The sequence below is a fragment of the Polypterus senegalus genome, chromosome 1, assembly GCF_016835505.1.
Source record: "Polypterus senegalus isolate Bchr_013 chromosome 1, ASM1683550v1, whole genome shotgun sequence".
In the NCBI taxonomy this organism is placed as follows: Eukaryota; Metazoa; Chordata; class Cladistia; order Polypteriformes; family Polypteridae; genus Polypterus; species Polypterus senegalus.
In genome coordinates, this window is record NC_053154.1 from 28,365,424 (window position 1) to 28,384,063 (window position 18,640).

General features: G+C 41.8%; 1 protein-coding gene across 1 annotated transcript in view; it reads right to left on the bottom strand.

Annotated features, from left to right (window-relative positions):
• The window catches only part of LOC120514184, a 96,224-nt gene that overhangs the window by 33,128 nt on the left and 44,456 nt on the right, over positions 1-18,640 (bottom strand). Inside the window, exons 7-9 of the mRNA XM_039746290.1 lie at positions 6,714-7,013; positions 3,015-3,317; positions 2,605-2,925 (exon numbers count right to left, since the gene is read on the bottom strand). Of these exons, the coding sequence (XP_039602224.1) occupies positions 2,605-2,925; positions 3,015-3,317; positions 6,714-7,013 (924 nt within the window). The remainder of the gene's footprint in view (positions 1-2,604; positions 2,926-3,014; positions 3,318-6,713; positions 7,014-18,640) is intronic.

Consider the following 18,640-nt stretch of genomic DNA (forward strand, 5'->3'; position numbering starts at 1 on the left):
TATACAATAATTCTGCCAATGTAATTTTTTATCAGGAGGCAAAGACTAAACACATGAAATGTTGTGCATACAACCAGAAACAAACCCCTAAATAGGAAATCGAAAGCTGCACAGAAAGTTGTTTCTCCAGGAAGCAAACAAAAATCTTAAGGGGAGACATCACTCTGACCATAAATATAACAACAGGTCATGTCACTTGCAGAAATTCTCAGTGTCATTATGAACAATGCTGCACATGCTCTCTCTGACACACTAACAATGAGGATGTTCAGCCAATGAATTATTCAGCAGAATTGCGTAAAGAAATGTCTCACTATGACTATGACAGCCAAGCTATAGGTCTTCTTTCTTTGATTTGTTTTGCTTTTGAGTTAACAATCTATCTATTATATAGTGCCTTTCATATCTATCTATCTATCTATCTATCTATCTATCTATCTATCTATCTATCTATCTATCTATCTATCTATCTATCTATTATATAGTACCTTTCACATCTATCTATCTATCTATTATATAGTACCTTTCACATCTATCTATCTATCTATCTATCTATCTATCTATCTATCTATCTATTATATAGTGCCTTTCATATCTATCTATCTATCTATCTATCTATCTATCTATCTATCTATCTATCTATCTATCTATCTATCTATCTATCTATCTATCTATCTATCTATCTATCTATCTATTTGTTGCTGGAGACACCTTTAAATAACCTGATGAAGCTAAGCTCATTCTCCTCCTGAGATCACACATTTCTCCAGGTCTTAATGGTCGATTAACTTTTGAATATCTCCCATCACCTTCTCTAATGACAGTGTTTTCACACCTACTTTCATCTTTTCTCATTTCAACTTCCTATGGCTCTCCTATAAATTTGCTCCCTACTTTCTTTACAGCCGCACACCTGACGAATGGCACATAGCGAAAACGTTGTGTCTTTAACCTTTATTTTTTCAGGGTGAGTATAACCTTAAACCTTTTTTCTTTACTTATCCTAAATCATCACCTATTTTTATAATTTATTCAGTGGCCACTCCAGATGGTTTTTTGATTCGGTTACACAAATCATGCTTATATATTACCCCACATTTTATATTAAAATGGGTGAAAAAGCTGCAATTAACTGCTTCCTTCTCCTTTCCTTTACTCGTTGTGCTCAGTTCATGGTCATGGGAACTGGAGCCTACCATGGCAGCATTAGTAACTCTGTTGAAACCAAACCAGATTTGGGTGACGGTCCAGGGTAGGGTGCACACAGAGACATACTGATGACACCCAATGAACCTATCATGCACATCTTTGGGATGGAGGAAGAACACTGGAGAAATCACACACATTTTAAAAGACCTGCAAACTCCACTCAGATGATTAGGTGTGTGATCCAGACTCTGGAAGCAGGACTTGTAACACAGCAGTGCTAACTATTGTGCCTCCCCATGCATGAAATATCAAAACATATTTTTTTATTTTATCATTCTCTAACCTGCTTAATCTATTTTCGGGTCGGGGGGATATAAAAGGCAGAAACCAGGCCATGGATAGGACAGCAATCCTTCGTGGGGTCTGTTTACACACACTCACATTTGGGCCAATTTGGCAGCATTAATCAATCTAACTGCCACTTCTTTGGGGATAGAAGAAAATTGGAGTACCTGAAAGAGCAGGAAAGCGCCACACTAAAAAGACTAGACTAAAAACAGGATTTGAACAACAGGATGATGTGCTTATGAGAAACTGTGACTCTCCAGGAATGAAAATGCTGAATTTAACTATCTTTTGTGCCACGTGATCCAAACCCTGATAGCAGGACTTGTGACACATCAGTGCCTAATCTATTTGAAGGTCACAGGGGCCTATGAAAGGCAGAAACCAGCTCTGGATAGGTCACCAGTCCATCACGGGGTCTCTTCACACACACTCACATCCACCAGAACACTCACACCAGGGCTAATTTGGACACATCAATGAACCTAACTGGCACATCTTTGAGGACAGAAGAAAAGTAGGGTAGGGTAGACTAAGTGGCAGGATTTGAACCCAGGATGCTTGACTTGTGCCAGACCCAAGGATGGAGAACCTAAATTGATTTATTTTATTTTCCTCATCTCATTTCATCTAAATCAGATCAGAACTGGTAGAGCATATCTCTGCATGATTGAGTGGACATCAGGTGCCTGTCTTAGATGGGGCAAAGGTTCATTGTAAGGCTCATAAGTGGCACACAAAGGGCTAATTGGGGATCTCCAGTTAACCAACCACAAACATTTTTGAAATGAAAAATGCACAGAAACAGTGACTGGGCTACTGCAGTTCAAGGTCCAAATCCAGTCTCTGGTAGAGGTTTGTGTATCTCCATCACTTCCTACCACTGATTTACCAAGAAAGTTAGTAATTCACTTATTAATATAGAACAACGTATAAAAGATAAAAGCTTCATACATTGAGCATTTATCATATAAAGGGCTATTCGACTCATTTTCCCTTTAACTGACACATGCTGATTTGGCTCAACTTCAGTGCCTTTATATTACAAGTGAACAATACATAAACATGTGTGAATATTTGTTTTGTACATTTAGTGGAAAACTTACATACCAAAAAGATTTGAAGGAGAAGCAACTTTCTGCCATTTATCTGAAAAATAGTGCTTGACCATACAAGTGAATGATGCTCCGCTCTTCCAATCCTCTTCAGTGATGTTGATCCTACTGACCATTGAAAAGACGTTTCCATTCAGGACAGGACAATCATTGATAAACTGTGTACTGGAAACATTTTTTTGGTTCTTCAACCATTTGACACTAATATCGCTGGGGAAAAAATCTGTAATTATACAGATCAAATTGGCTTTGCCCTCAGTCAGGTCATATTCAGGAGGCCTCATAATTTTCACTATTGGTGTACTTATGTTGGATACTGTACAAAGAAAATGAAAGGAGCTTGTTAATATTTGTTTAATTCCACAAAGGTTTAAAATTTACAGTATTTAGTTAACTAAAAGTTACCTTTTTTAATTGTCTTGGTTTCATGCAAACCACACGCATCTTTCACTTGACAGACAATTTCATGGCCCTGCTTCCAGTCCTCTGAAATATTCAATTTGCTCCAAACAGTTTGTGTGCCATTACCATTATCTTTTGGATTTTCAGTTTGTGGGGTGGGATTAGGAGAACCCACCTTCCATGAAATGTCTACACCATCTAAGTTGGGACCGACAACTAAACAGGTTGCAGTTAACTTGTTTGCTGGCTCCTCAAAGTTTGGACCATCAAGGTATACCACTGGCTTCACCTTTTGTCTGGTGTCATCTGAAAGTGAACATGAAAATCAGTCAGCTTTTGTGTTTTATAGCATCTTTCAGGGAATACGTCATTACAGGATAGCTTATGCAGCAGCCCCCAAATATAATGAGTTGTTTATCCAGTTTGTCCAGTTAAGGATGGAAGTTCAGTAAAGCTAAAATCAACATTAAGTGAGGAAAGAAGATCTGAAAATGATGTTAGTTTTTTTAAATTCAAGTATTATGCCATTTATAAACAAACAGTACATAGAAATATAATCTGCACATCTCCCCATACAAACAAAAAGATTCAGGCACAAAACTATACTATCTATCTATCTATCTATCTATCTATCTATCTATCTATCTATCTATCTATCTATCTATCTATCTATCTATCTATCTATCTATACTGTATATCTTACATATTTAAACGTCTACAAATGGAAGTGTGTGTGTCTGTCTGTGTGTCTGCCAGAAGTGAGAGGTGGTTTAAGGGCTCCATCTCCGAGGATACTCAAGCAAGGCCAGCATGTCGGCAAAACAAAACCTCCGAAGAGAGAGTCACTCACTTAGCGGCTGTTACAGAAGCCAGACGAGTACATCGGCAAAATGAAACCTCCAAAAAAAAACCAGATGTGAGCACATCAGCAAAACAAAACTTCCTAGGAGAGAGACGCCCAGAGTGGTTCCTTTCAATTACCTGACATCTCTACATTTCAATTTTTTTTTCTGACGATTTCAATAGTTTCTAGGACCCTGTGCTTTTTACAGCACGGGCTTACGCACCTAGTGTATTATACAGGGGGTCCTCGGATTACAACGTCTCGACATAACGACATTTCGAGTTTACAATGCTCACTCCCATAAAAACTTTTAAAAAACTGAAATGTGAGTGTTTCGGCTTACGCCATTAGCGTCGTACTTACAGACTACATGGGCGAACTAGTTTGGTTGCACGCGGCGGAAGTACGCAGCTTTTGGGTGAGGGAGCTGGCAAACTAGTTTGGTTGCACGTGGCACAAGTGTTCTATTTGTGTGGCTTTGGTTGGCCTTACCATGGCTCCTAAATGAAAGTCAGTGTCTTCAGATGGTAGTGCTTCGAAGAAGAGGAAAGCCATCACGATGGAAGTGAAATTAGACATTGTAGAGATTAGAAGGAATAAAGGTAAGGAATTTTTTTTTACAGTCATTTTTGTCATTTGTTTCTGTTACTATAGTACAGTGTACAGTACAGTATATTTATGTCCTTTTCCTTTTTCTGTGGCTTAGTTGTGTTTTAATGTTCTAGATTATGATTTTGCAAATGTGTTAGGATAGGTAAGTGACGTAGGCTAGGGTTACATCATTGTTGTAGGAGCAGAACTGTGTCGTAACCTGAGGACCCCCAGTATATATTGATGGATATGAATGGACTGGCACCATGGCTGGGATGGAAGGTGTTGGTTTACCCAGGAAGGAGGCTGCTTTTATGAATGGTCTGTCAGCAGCCAGCCAAAATGTAATGTGTTCCACAATTGTAAGGTGCATGGAAAACCAAAGGTACATATTTAAACTGGAAAAAAAAATGTAAAGCATTCCTTAAAACAAGATCCTCAGATTTGTGGTCGCTGGCATTGAGTATTCACTCTGATGCATGGTGTTGTGCCGTGTGGAGATTCACGTGTGATGAATAGAGGAGCGAGGTGGGCTCGATATCCCAAAAATGAAATCCGTGGTGTACATCTGCACTTAAAACATTCTGAAGTGCATAGGTTAGTAGCTGTTATTTTCTCAATTTTTATTTTATTTCTTTAATTTTGTAATCTGTTAAATAAAGGATTCTGAATTGGTTAAAGCATTAATTTTTGGCATCTTTTATTTTTTAAATTTGTGAGTAAATGTTTCCACACATTTATATAAAAATGTATTCATAACCAAAGGTGTTGTTTTCATTAGCAAATTATACTTTCTGATGCATTCAAGATTTTGTTGTTTTCACTTTACTTCTAACTTTGCATGACATTGAGCTCCTCGGCTTTCCCCAATTGAACTGCAATTCATTAATTTACTTTCTTTCACAAAAAAAAAAAAAAGAAATTCCTATTCAATTACATGCATGCGTATGGATTGAAGGCCAGAGGGCCACATGACCGTCATCATCAAGTTCTTCCATGTGAAGCCTGAAAACCTGAGGACTGATTGAGGTCATTTATTTTGAGTAGAATGCCTAGTGGGGACTGGGTGGTCTTGTGGCCGTGGAACACCTGCAGATTTTTTTGTTTTTCCAGCCCCCTGGAGTTTTTTTTTTTTTGTTGTTTTTTCTGTCCTCCCTGGCCATCGAACCTTAATTTATTCTTTGTTAATTAATATTGAATAATTTTATTTTTAAATTTTTTCTTTTTTCTTTCTTCATCCTGTAAAAGCACTTTGAGCTGCATCATTTGTATGAAAACGTGCTATAGCAATAAAAGTGTTGTTGCATCATTGAACAACAACAACATTTATTTATATAGCACATTTTCATACAAACAGTAGCTCAAAGTGCTTTACATATTAAAGAATAGAAAAATGAAAGACACAATTATAAAACAAAATAAATCAACATTAACATCGAATAAGAGTAAGGTCCAATGGCCAGGGGACAAAAAAAAAAACTCAGACGGCTGGAGAAAAATAAAATCTGTAGGGATTCCAGACCATGAGACCGCCCAGTCCCCTCTGGGCATTCTACCTAACATAAATGAAACAGTCCTCTTTGGATTTAGGATTCTCACGGAAGGGCTTGATGATGATGATGGTCACGTAGACTTCTGCCTTTTAATCCGTCCATCATTGTTGGAGCATCATGAAGCTTTGAGTAGGTGGAGGTGGCGCAGGCCACCACCACAAAGAAACCGGAAAAAGAAACAGAAAAGAGAGTAGGGGTCAGTACCGATTTTAGAACCACCATGAATAGTTATTATGATGAATTGAGCATATAGAGTATCAGGATTAAGATAAAGTGGAGTTATAAAAAGGCCATGTTAAAGTAATGTGTTTTCAGCAGTGTTTTAAAGTGCTATAAGCCTGGCGAATTCCTATTGGCAGGCTATTCCAGATTTTAGGTGCATAGCAGCAGAAGGCCGCCTCACCACTTCTTTTAAGTTTTGTTCTTGGAACTCTAAGGAGACACTCATTTGAGGATCTGAGGTTATGATTTGGAATATAAGGTGTCAGACATTCCGATATATAAGATGGGGCGAGATTATTTAAGGCTTTATAAACCAGCTAACATACACACACAGACATGCACCCCCTACACCCCTCCATCTTGTATTGGCTGTCTAACAATCTAGTCATTCTACTCATAAAATTAAAAAAAAAAAAGAAATTGCAGGCACAGAATCAGTTTGTAGGTCAAATTATGGTATTAGCTTGTGTATTCTTTTTCAAAATGTCTTACCTGTGCATTTACTGATTTTGCTGCTCCTGGTATCGTTTGCTTGACATAGCAAGAACACTCCTTTATTCCACTCAGTGCTAACGTTATAGAATTCAACAGTCTGTGAAAACAGGCCATCTTCTTCTTCTTCTATTTTAGATAGATTTGCTTTTTTTCCATATTCTTGACTCTCACCATCCTTAAAGCATTTAAATGTGATTTCCTTGGTTTTGAAACCAGAAGCTTTACATTGAAGAACGGTCTGTGTTTGGTTAGGTTTGACTGTGAGAGTGACACTTGGGTCCCTAATTGTTAAAGAAGCTGTAAGAAAACATTGAAAAAACAGTATATTATAGGGTCATTGCCTTAGGGAAAAAAACAGAAAAGATCATATTTTGATAATATTAATGTAGGAAGCCTTCAAGTGAAGGAAGATTTAATATGGAAATTCTAACATGCATTCTCAGACCCATTTAATGCAATTAGGGAAATGACAGCTCAGAACCAGCCCTGAACAGGGTGCCAGTCTCATACACGGGGTCCATTTGGAAACTAACCTGTATATCTTTAGGGGAAAAGGAGGAAAACTGGAATACCTGGATGAAAATCCACGCAGACATAGAGAGAGAGAGAGTGGGTAAACCCTGCAGAGACAATGACTGGAGGTTGTGTTGCAATCCATAAGGTAGCAGTCGTAATACGGATACCACGGTAAGAGGGTAAATATGCAATTAAAAAGTTAATGCACAAAGCATTAATTTATGAATTGCATTTTCTTATTAAAGGAATACTCCCTCCAAAAATTATATTTTTGTATTTGCTACTTTCCCCATATACTTTGTAGTTGTGACAAAGTTAAAAAAAAATATCAGACCTTTATGCAGAAAAAAGAGAAAAAATGAATGACAAAATAGAAATGGCGAGTAACCAATACTGTACAATGGCAAACAATCTAAAAAAAATCTAAGAAAAATTATTAAAAAAATTCACATAACCACATATCCATCCAGTCTTATGTACAAAACACAGGCTTTCTTGCTAAAATATTGTTCAATTGTTTACCACCCAGTGGTAAAAGGGACTACTAAGGAGGTACTGAGTGATTTGGAAATTGTAGAGGGAGCAGGTCTGCTTAGATTAAATAGGCTGAAATCAAGCAAATCTCTAGGATCAGATAATATTTACCCTTGAGTTCTTAAGGAGGCTATCAAGTGTCACACACACATGTTTAGGGGACAACTAAGGGGCCTGAATAGATGTAAGTCCACGCCAGACCAGGGGGTGGTGAAGTCCACTGATTTTCTCTCTCAATTCCTTGCAGACCATTCTCGGGAAACCCGCCCGGTTCTGGGGCACCATACGACGTCACTTCTGGTTCCGGTCCTGATGACATCACTTCCTCTGCATGCCTTTAAAACTGCCATCTTGCTTCCAGTTAATCAGTTCTGTTTTGGACTCTGCAGCATGAACATGTCTATTCTCTTTGAATGTTTTTGCAGCCGGGAAATATCATATGGGTGGCTGCCCCAAACCTTACCAATGGCTCTTTGTCATTCTTGTGACACAAGATACATATATAAAACCATAGTTTTAGGAACTCACTGCGCACTGGGGAAATTCCAAAGGACTGGAATATTGCAAACATTATATTTAAAACGAGTGACGGGGCAGATCCAAGTAACTATACGCCAGTAAGCCTTACATCCAGCCCAGGTAAATTAATTAAAGGAATTATTAAGGATTGCGCAGCACATGACAAGAACAGCAGTTTTACTGAACAGTCAGCATGGCTCAGAAGAAGGAGGTCATGTTTTATTAACATGCTGGAATTCTATGGGGAAGCAACAAAGGGGTATGACCAAAGTGGAGATTATGATATTTTTTATCTTGACTTTCAGAAAGCATTTGATAGGGCGCCACATGAGAGGTTGGGCATCAAACTAAAAGAAGCGGGAGTTCAGGCCATTGTGTATAGATGGTTGCAGAATTGGCTCAAACACAGGAAGCAGAGGGTGATGGTGTGAGGAACCTTATTAGAATTAGCCAATGTTAGGAGTGGTGTTCACAGGGTTGAGTGCTAGGGCTGCTTTTATTTTTAATATATATAAATGATTTAAATAAGAATATAAGTAACAAGCTGGTTAAGTTTGCTGATTATACCAAGATAGGTGGATTAGCAGATAATTTGGAATCCGTTATATCATTACAGAAGGCCTTGGACAGCATACAGGCTGGGGCAGATTTGTGGCAGATGAAATTTAATGTCAGTAAAAGTAAAGTATTACACATAGGGAGTAAAAATATTAGGTTTGAATACACAGTGGGAGGTCTAAATATTGAAAGTACATCTTTATGAGAATGATTTAGGAGTCGTAGAGGGCTCTAGACTATCAACTTCCCAACAGTGTTCAGAAGCCATTAAGAAACCTAAAAGAATGTCAGGTTATATAGCGCCTTGATGTGTGGAGTACAAGTCACAGGAGGTTCTGCTCAATCTTTATAATGCACTGGTGAGGCCTCATATTGAGTACTGTGTGCAGTTTTGGTCTCCACAAAAAGGACAAAGCAGCACTAGAAAAGGTCCAGAGAAGAGCGACTAGGCTGATTCCAAGGCTACAGGGGTTGAATTATGAGGAAAGATTAAAAGAGCTGAGCCTTTAGAGTTTAAGCAAAAGAATATTAAGAGGTGACATGATTGAAGTGTTTAAAATTATGAAGGGAATTAGTACAGGGGATCGAGACTTGTATTTTAAAATGAATTCATCAAGAACAGGAGGAGAAAGGGTAAATTTCACACAAACATTAGGAAGTTTTTCAGTGAAGTGGTTCAATGTACCAGTATGTAAATATAATATACAGAACAAGCATATCACATAGCGAAAATGTATTTTTAGTACATAAAAGAAAACTTTTAAAGTGAATAAACTGGTGCAATTTAAGGCAATATATATTCCATGGGCAAAAAGGAAGTCTTTGTTTCCTTAAAGGTGAGAGCATTTTAAATTATTCAATATACAGTGTCTTCCATAATGTTTGGGACAAAATCATATTTTTCCTTGATTTTCCCTCTGCTCCATAAAATTATAGATCAAACAATTTAGAAGCGATTTAAGTGCACATTGCACATTTTAATTTAAGGCTATTTGCATACATTTTAGCCATGCCATGTAGAAATGACAACACTTTTTATACACCATGCTGCCATTTCAGGGCACCATATTTTAGGGACAATTGGCATGACAGATGTTTGTCATTACTCAGGTGTGTTTCATTGTTTCATTAGCGCAGGCATAAGATAGCTAGGCTTGTTTCTACCTTCTGACTTCCTCTTGGAGTATATAGTTGCTATTGTTCAACTTGAAGATATGAGACCTACCAATAAAAGTCAAAGCAGCCATTCTGAGGCTGAAAAGCAAGAATTAAAACAATAGAGACATCGATAAAACCTAAGGAAGAAAGTATGCACTGGTGAACTTAGTAGTTTCAAAGGGACTGGTAGTCTAAGAAAGAATCGTCACTATGGTAAAGAAAAAGCCCCAAATGCCTGTCTAACAGATCAGACAGAGTCTTCAGGAGGCACATGTGGACGTGTCAGAGGTGACTATGCGCAGAAGACTTCATGAACAGAAATACAGCAGCGACATTGCAAGATGCAAACCACTAGCCACAAAAACAGGATGGCCGGATTACAGTTTGTGAAAAAGTACTTAAAAGAGGCTGCAGAATTCTGGAAAAAGGTCTTGTGGACAGATGAGATGAAGATGAATCTGCACCAAAGTGATGGCAAGAGAAAAGTGTGGAGATGAAAAGCAACTGAAAAGGAACCAAAGCAGATCACCTCATCTGTTAAACTTGTGTTAGGATGTTATGGCTTGGGCATGTATGGCTGCCAAAGGTACAGGCATACTTACTGTATCTTCATTGATGATTTAACAATGAATTCTGAGGTGCACAGAAACATCTTATCTGCTCAAGTTCCAGCATATCCCTCTAACCTCATTCGATGGCGCTTTATCCTACAACATAATAATGATCCCAAACATACTGCTAAGGCAACACAGGGGTTTTTCAAAGCGGAAAAATGGAAATTTCTTTAATGGCCAAGACGGTTGGTTGGTTGGGACCATGTGCTGATAGTGCAATGCCACGCCCACCAAACACCCAATTTAAATCCAATTGAGCAGGCCTTTCAAATGCTGAAGAGAATATGTAAGAGGACAAGCAGAAACTGATGATGGCTGCATTAGAGGCTGGCAAGGCACCACCAAAGGAGAGCAGGAAACAGTGTATGGTTTGGGATTACTGGTTTTGCTAAATGGATATAGGCAGCCTCTGTTTATTTATATGCTAGAAACATTCTCATTAATAAAGCTACTGCATTATAATACGTATAGTAATAGCAGAATGTGATATTCAAACCTCTTTAGCAGTCTAACTACAATTATATAAATCCTATGTACAATACATTTCAGTTACTATTGTGTCCAACCTGAGCCCTTAGGGTTCTTATCAGTTCTGGGGATTAAACAACTGGAAACACTTCATAGCATAAAAATAAAGATGTAAACAGGAAACGAGGTTAAAAAGGTCCATCTCAAATTTTTTCCATACCATCTCTTGATACTACACACTACAGCAATATTTTTTCTTCAGGGCCTGATTTTTGAGTATAAGTAAATTCACATACTAAGAACAATAAAGGGTGCATACAACAAGTAATTGAATTAGGAGCGTGAAGCATAAGAATATTACATCTGCATTAGCAATAAAATGTTGTTTGTCTCCAGAAAAGGAGAGTTCTTTTAATTGTGTGAGAATTATTCTACTTCCAGCAGTCAATCAAATGAACAATCAACTACTTTTATGTGTTCATAGTTCATTTGATATAATGTAAGAATTTCTATGACATACAGTATGTAATATCTTCACAGGTATGTTTGATTGTAAAATAATTCTAATGTTATGTTGGATCTTGTTGGGCTCTTTTCAGAAGGATATGTTTCTGTATGTGGCTAAAATAGCCACAAGGCCTCTGTGGTTTTATTATGAAGCGCACACTAGTTAAACAGCACTTGACTTCTGAAGTAACATTTTAAACTATTAGTTATATTCCTTTCCAGGTGTATAAAACGAAAGCTTTGCAAACAATAGTAAGTCAAGCTAACTGAAATATTACAGTAACTTTTGCAAATATAAAATTGGTCTTTTATACCAAAAGCATTACATTGGGCTCAAATTAATGGCCTCTGCTCCCATTCCGTTGTTGGTTAGGAGATGTGAGGCTGTAATGAAACTGGATGAGTTTCTAAACTCATGACCACGTTAAAAACGCCTACAAGGTCAACTGGAACCAATAAAAAACATTGGAAAGATAACTCCAGATAGATAGATAGATAGATAGATAGATAGATAGATAGATAGATAGATAGATAGATAGATAGATAGATAGATAGATAGATAGATACTTTATTAATCCCCAATGGGAAATTCACATACTAAGGCAGCAGGTATACTGATAAAGAACAATATTAAACTAAAGAGTGATAAAAATGAAGGTATAACAGACAGACAATAACTTTGTATAATGTTAACGTTTACCCCCCGGGGTGAAATTGAAGAGTTGCATAGTGTGGTGGAGGAACGATCTCCTCAGTCTGTCAGTGGAGCAAGACGGTGACAGCAGTCTGTCTCTGAAGCTGCTTCTCTGTCTGGAGATGATACTGTTCAGTGGATGCAGTGGATTCTCCATGTTTGACAGGAGCCTGCTCAGCGCCAATCGCTCTACCACAGATGTCAAACTCTCCTTCCTACAATGAGCCTGCCTTCTTAACAAGTTTGTCCAGGTTTGAGGCATTCTTCATCTTTATGCTGCCTCCCCAGCACACCACCGCGTAGAAGAGGGCACTCGCCACAACCATCTGATAGAACATCTGCAGCATCTTATTTCAGATATTGAAGGGCGCAAACCTTCTAAGGAAGTATAGTTGGCTCTGACCTTTCTTGCACGGAGCATCAGTATTGTCAGTCCAGTCCAATTTATCATCCAGCTGCACCCCCAGGTATTTATAGGTCTGCACCCTCTGCACACAGTCACCTCTGATGATCACAGGGTCCATGAGGGTCCTGGGCCTCCTAAAATCCACCAACAGCTCCTTGGTTTTGCTGGTGTTCAGTTGTAGGTGGTTTAAGTCACACCATTTAACAAAGTCCTTGATTAGGTTCCTATACTCCTCCTCCTGCCCTTTCCTGATGCAGCCCACAATAGCAGTTTCATCAGCAAACTTTTGCACATGGTAGGACTCTGAGTTGTTTTGGAAGTCTGATGTATGTTGGCTGAACAGGACCGGAGAAAGTACAGTCCCCTGCGGCACTCCTGTGTTGCTGACCACAATGTCAGACCTGCAGTTCCCGAGACACACATACTGAGGTCTGTCTTTAAGATAGTCCATGATTCATGCCACCAAGTATGAATCTACTCCCATCTCCGTCAGCTTGTCCCTAAGGAGCAGAGGTTGGATGGTGTTGAAGGCGCTAGAAAAGTCCAGAAACATAATTTTTATAGCACCACTGCCTCTGTCCAAGTGGAAGAGGGATCGGTGTAGCATATAGATGATGGCATCCTCCGCTCCCACCTTCTCCTGGTATGTGAACTGCAGAGGGTCAAGGGTGTGGTGGACCTGTGGCCTCAGGTGGTGAAGCAACAGCCGCTCCATGGTCTTCATCACATGTGACGTCAGAGCGACAGGCCGGAAATCATTCAGCTCACTAGGATGTGATACCTTTGGGACTGGGGTGTTGCAAGATTTTCCAAAGCCTCGGGACTCTCCCCTGTTCCAGGCTTAGGTTGAAGATGCGCGGTAGAGGACTTCCCAGCTCCAATGCTCAGGCCTTCAACAGTCGTGGTGATACTGCATTTGGACCAACTGCTTTGTTGGCAAGAAGTCTCCTTAGCTCTCTGCTTACCTGGGCTGCTGTAATTGTGGGTGGGGGAAAACTCTCTCCTATGCTGGTATCAGCAGAAGGATGGGTGGAGGGTGCAGTACTGGTGAGAGTGGGTTAGGGTGGTCAAACCTGCTGAAGACGTTGTTCATCTGGTTTGCTCTCTCCACGTCTCTCTTGATGGTGGCACCCCACTTCGAGCTGCAGCCAGTGATGATCTTCATCCCATCCCACACTTCCTTCATACTGTTGTTCTGCAACTTCTGCTCCAGCTTTCTCCTGTACTGCTCTTTCGCCGCCCTGAGCTAGACTCGGAGTTCCTTCTGCACGCGCTTGAGCTCATGCTGATCACCGCCTTTAAAAGCCCTTTTCTTCTGGTTCAAAAGGCCCTTGATGTCACTTGTAATCCATGGCTTGTTGTTAGTATAGCAGCGTACTGTTCTTACTGGAACTACAATGTCCATACAGAAGCTAATGTAATCAGTAGTGCAGTCAACAACTTCCTCAATGTTCTCAATATATGACCCCTGCAGGATATCCCAGTCTGTAGTTCCAAAGCAGTCTCTCAAAGTCTCTCTGCCACAGGGGTCCACTTCCTCAATGAGCATGTGGTTGTAGGTAGCTCCCTCACTCTTGGCTTGTAGTGAGGCTGAAGCAGAACCAGGTTATGATCTGCTTTCACAAGCGCAGGCAGCGGGGTGGCGCTGTATGCGTCTTTAACGTTTGCATACAGTAGGTCGATAGTCCTATTTCCCCGGGAGTTACAATCCACATGCCGGGAGAAGGCAGGTAATATTATGTCCAGCGTCACATGGGTAAAATCTCCAGCGATTAGCACAAGTGCCTCGTGGTGCTGTGTTAGTAATTTAGCCACATCGGAATGGATGACGTCACCTGCTATCTCCACGTCCACCCGAGGAGGGATCTAACTACTTACAATATTTAGCAAATATGTTTATATGTTTCAACAGAGTTTATTATGTCTAAATAACAGGAATCAAGCATCTCCAAAGTTTCAGTTGGAATCAAAATGATGGAGACAACCACAAGAGCTGGAAAATAAAGTTACAGCAAACCATTTCATCAAGATCTGCTGCTACAATATGTACTAAATCAATAGCTAATAGGAACAGGAGATTTACTTTATACAATTCTGTTCAATCAATCAAGTGTCACGCATGAGCACATCGAGAGCACTTGAAAGACGAAGCGACACCGCCATAAAACCACCCGGAATAAACAACGGTCTCAATTCCAGGTTCCTTTCTTCCATCTGGTCCCCCAAAGATGACGTCAAGCTCCCATAATCCATCACGCCTTCCCAGCAACCATCACGTCTGATTTCCGGTCCGCCCCTTTATATTGTCCCTCCAATCTGCCATTTTTTGTCTTATGATTTCACACAACTGTTTCGTCTGAAGAAAAGACATGTGCAACTAATTTCTGTTACAGTATACGGGGCGTAAAATTTTTATGTGACTCTGTCTTTTTCTTTACAGTGGCGTAGCCAGCAGGATAGAAGTCCGAAAAAGATGACTGAAGGGCAATACCTGAATATGGTGCTAAACACCCTGGCCACCGAATTGCAGGCACTGAAGGTGGAGCACGCTACCACGAGGGCGGAGCTTACAGACGCAAGGAGACGACTGGCCGCGGCAGAAATGGTAAAGCTGGAGCCTGTGCGGCCTCCACCTCCTCCTATTTTGCCGTTGTCTGAGGCAGATGACATCGAGTCATACCTCGCGATATTTGAGAGGACGGCCACCCGTAATCAGTGGCCACATGCAGAGTGGGCCGCTATTTTGGCCCCGTATCTGAAGGGTCCGGCGCAGCGGGCTTATCACGACCTCCCTGAGGAGGAAGCCGTCCCAGTACACCCTCCTGAAGGCCGAAATTTTCAAGCGCTACAGTGTAACCTCCGACTAGCAGTTGAAGGAGTGGTGGCACTGGCAGTTCGACCCCAATGGCCCTCCTAGAGCGCAGGCCTTCGAGTTCTGAGGCAAAATCGGGTGTCAACCAGGCCCAGCAAGTGGTAGAGCTGGATGTCTGTGAGGCTTTTCTTTATGCCATGCCGGAGTATCTCGTCCAGCAGGTCCGGAGATATCTGTTTAATAACATGGACGGTCGGGAGTTATTCGAGCGCCAGCTGGAGGTGAACCGACTCGGGGAGCGGAGAAGTCAGCTCGCAGTGCCCGACACGGACGTGTGGCCATGCCAGAGGCTCTGTCTAAACCACGCGACAGACCCCCCACCTTGCCGCACTGTTTCAAGTGTGGTGAGGTGGGGTATATCATTAGCTCCTGTCCCCTGAACCACGAGCCGATGGACTGCAGCTGGACCCGGGGTGAGAGGTACTGTGCTCTGTTGAATCCCCTGGCGGTAAAGAACACGGGAGTGGTGTTTATAATGGGCACTCGGTGATCACATTGTTTGACTCCGAGAGTAACATTACCATTGTTGCTCGCCGTTAAGTTTTGCCGCGACAGTGGGCTGCTCCGAATACAAAAGTCACTTGTATACATGGGTAGACCAAGTCTTATAGGTCCCCATATTGCTACATAACCTGGAAAGGGGAGCCTAAGAAAATGTTTTCTAGAAAAATTCAGGCCCATCCTAAAGGAACACATGTCCAAGGCTCAAGCAGTGCAGGCCCGCAACTACAACAGGAACACGTCCCTAAGTGAATTTCAGCTGGGGGATCACGTAATGGTACTCGTGCCCACTTCCCATTCCAAATTGTTGGCCCATTGGCAGGGCCCGTACAAGGTAAAATAGAGGAAAGGGCTTGTGGACTATTTGTTGCTTCAGCTGAATCGTCAACCGAGCGAGAAGGTCTATCATGTGAACTTGCTGAAACCCAAGAGGGACAGGGAAGAGCCGCCCCTCCCCGGGCCGACCCTCTCCCTTTTCTCAGAAAAAGACACTCTTAATCTCAACCCCAATTTGAGTCCCCAACAATGACAGGAGCTCCTTGGAGCGATCCGGTTGGTCCTGGAAGTGGTCAGTGAGGCACCAGGGCAGATCGCGCTGATTCAGCACGACATTGTGACAGACCCGGGGGTGGTAGTCAGAGAAAGGCCTTATCGCCTCCCGGAAACGAAATGTACAGAGGTGGAGCTAGAGGTACAGCGAATGTTGGACATGGACATTATTGAGGAGAGCCATAGCCCCTGGTCCAGTCCGATCGTCCTCGTTTCCAAGCCAGATGGGTCCTGGAGGTTCTGTAATGACTTCAGATGACTCAATCAAGTCTCCAAGTTTGACGCCTACCCCATGCTCCGGATAGATGAGCTACTCAAGAGGCTGGGGACGGCCCATTATGTGACTACCCTGGATATGACCAAAGGGTACTGGCAAATTCCCTTAACGGCATCCGCAAAGAAAAAACAGCCTTCAGCACCCCTAGTGGACACTGGCAATACAAGGTCCTCCCATTTGGGCTGCACGGGGCACCAGCGACCTTTCAGCGTCTGGTAGACAGAGTGCTACGGCCCCACCAGTCCTATTGTGCCGCCTACCTGGATGACGTGGTCATTTTTTCCGGCACCTGGGAGGAGCATTTATTACAGGTTTACACGGTCCACCTGACACTAGCGAAAGCCGGCCTCCGCATCAACCCTCGTAAATGTTATTTTGGTTTGAGCAAGGCCAAGTATTTAGGCTACCTTTGGCTAGTGAAACCACAGTGTACTAAAGTGAAAGCCATTTTAGAATGGCCCCGTCCGGTGGTCAAGAAGCAAGTGCAAGTCTTCCTGGGATTAGCCGGGTATTATCGTCGGTTTGTACCTCGGTTTTCCGAGAAGGCAGCACCCTTGACGGAATTGACAAAGAAGCGGGCCCCTTTTCAAGTGGTGTGGAATAGCGAGGTGGAATGAGCATTCAGTGACTTAAAAAAGGCCCTTAGCTCGGCACCTGTTTTGAGAACATCTGACTTTACTCGTCCTTTTCTCCTCCAGACCAATGCTTCAGACACAGGTCTCGGCGCCGTGTTGAGCCAAAGCATCGATGGTGTCGAACACCCTGTCGTGTACCTGTGCCGGAAACTGCTGGACCGGGAGACCAGATATGCGGCGGTCAAGCTGAAAGCCTTGGCCATTAAGTGGGCGGTAACGTATCTGCGGTATTACCTCCTGGGTTGAGAATTTGCCTTGGTAACGGACCATGCTGCTCTACAGTGGATGGCTCTACATCGGGAGTCAAATCCCCGGGTCATGAGGTGGTTTTTGGACTTGCAGCCCTACAAATTTACTGTCACTTATCGCCGGGGTGGCCTGCAGGCCAATGCTGTTGCTCTCTCCCGGGTCCATGACCTCTCGGTTCGGTCCGCCCGACCCGATGGGTCTGGGCCGAACAGGGAGTCATGTCACGCACAAGCGCATCTGGAGCCGTTGAAAGACCTGACGCGCACCGCGATAAGACCCGCCAAGGGACGAAGGCAGCGTACTAACCTCTCTCTCCTTTTTTTCCTTAGAAAAGATAAAGCGATGCCACCATAAAACCACCCGGAATAAACAACGGTCTCCACTTCCGGGTTCCTTTCCTCCCTATGGTCCCCCAAAGATGACGTCAAGCTCCCATAATCCATCACGCCTTCCCAGCAACCATCACGTCTGATTTCCGGTCCGCCCCTTTTTATTGTCTCTCCAATCCGCCATTTTTTGTCTTATGATTTCACACAACTGTTTTGTCTGAAGAAAAGACCTGTGCAGCTAATTTCTGTTACAGTATACGGGCGTAAAAAACTCCAACCCTTTAAGCGACTCTGTCTTTTTCTTTACACAAGCTACAATAATATAAACCATCCATACAGTACATTTCAGTTGATTAATTATTTGTTGCGTTATTTAATGGTACTATTTCCTTCTTTATGACTGCTGTAGTGCTGCAGGTGGGTATAGCCGAAATACTTACAGAGAGACACATAGATGTGGCATGCTGTTATCTCAGTATGCTCGTCTCCTTGCACATATATGCATTTGCTCAAAATGTGAATGACGATCAACATGCAC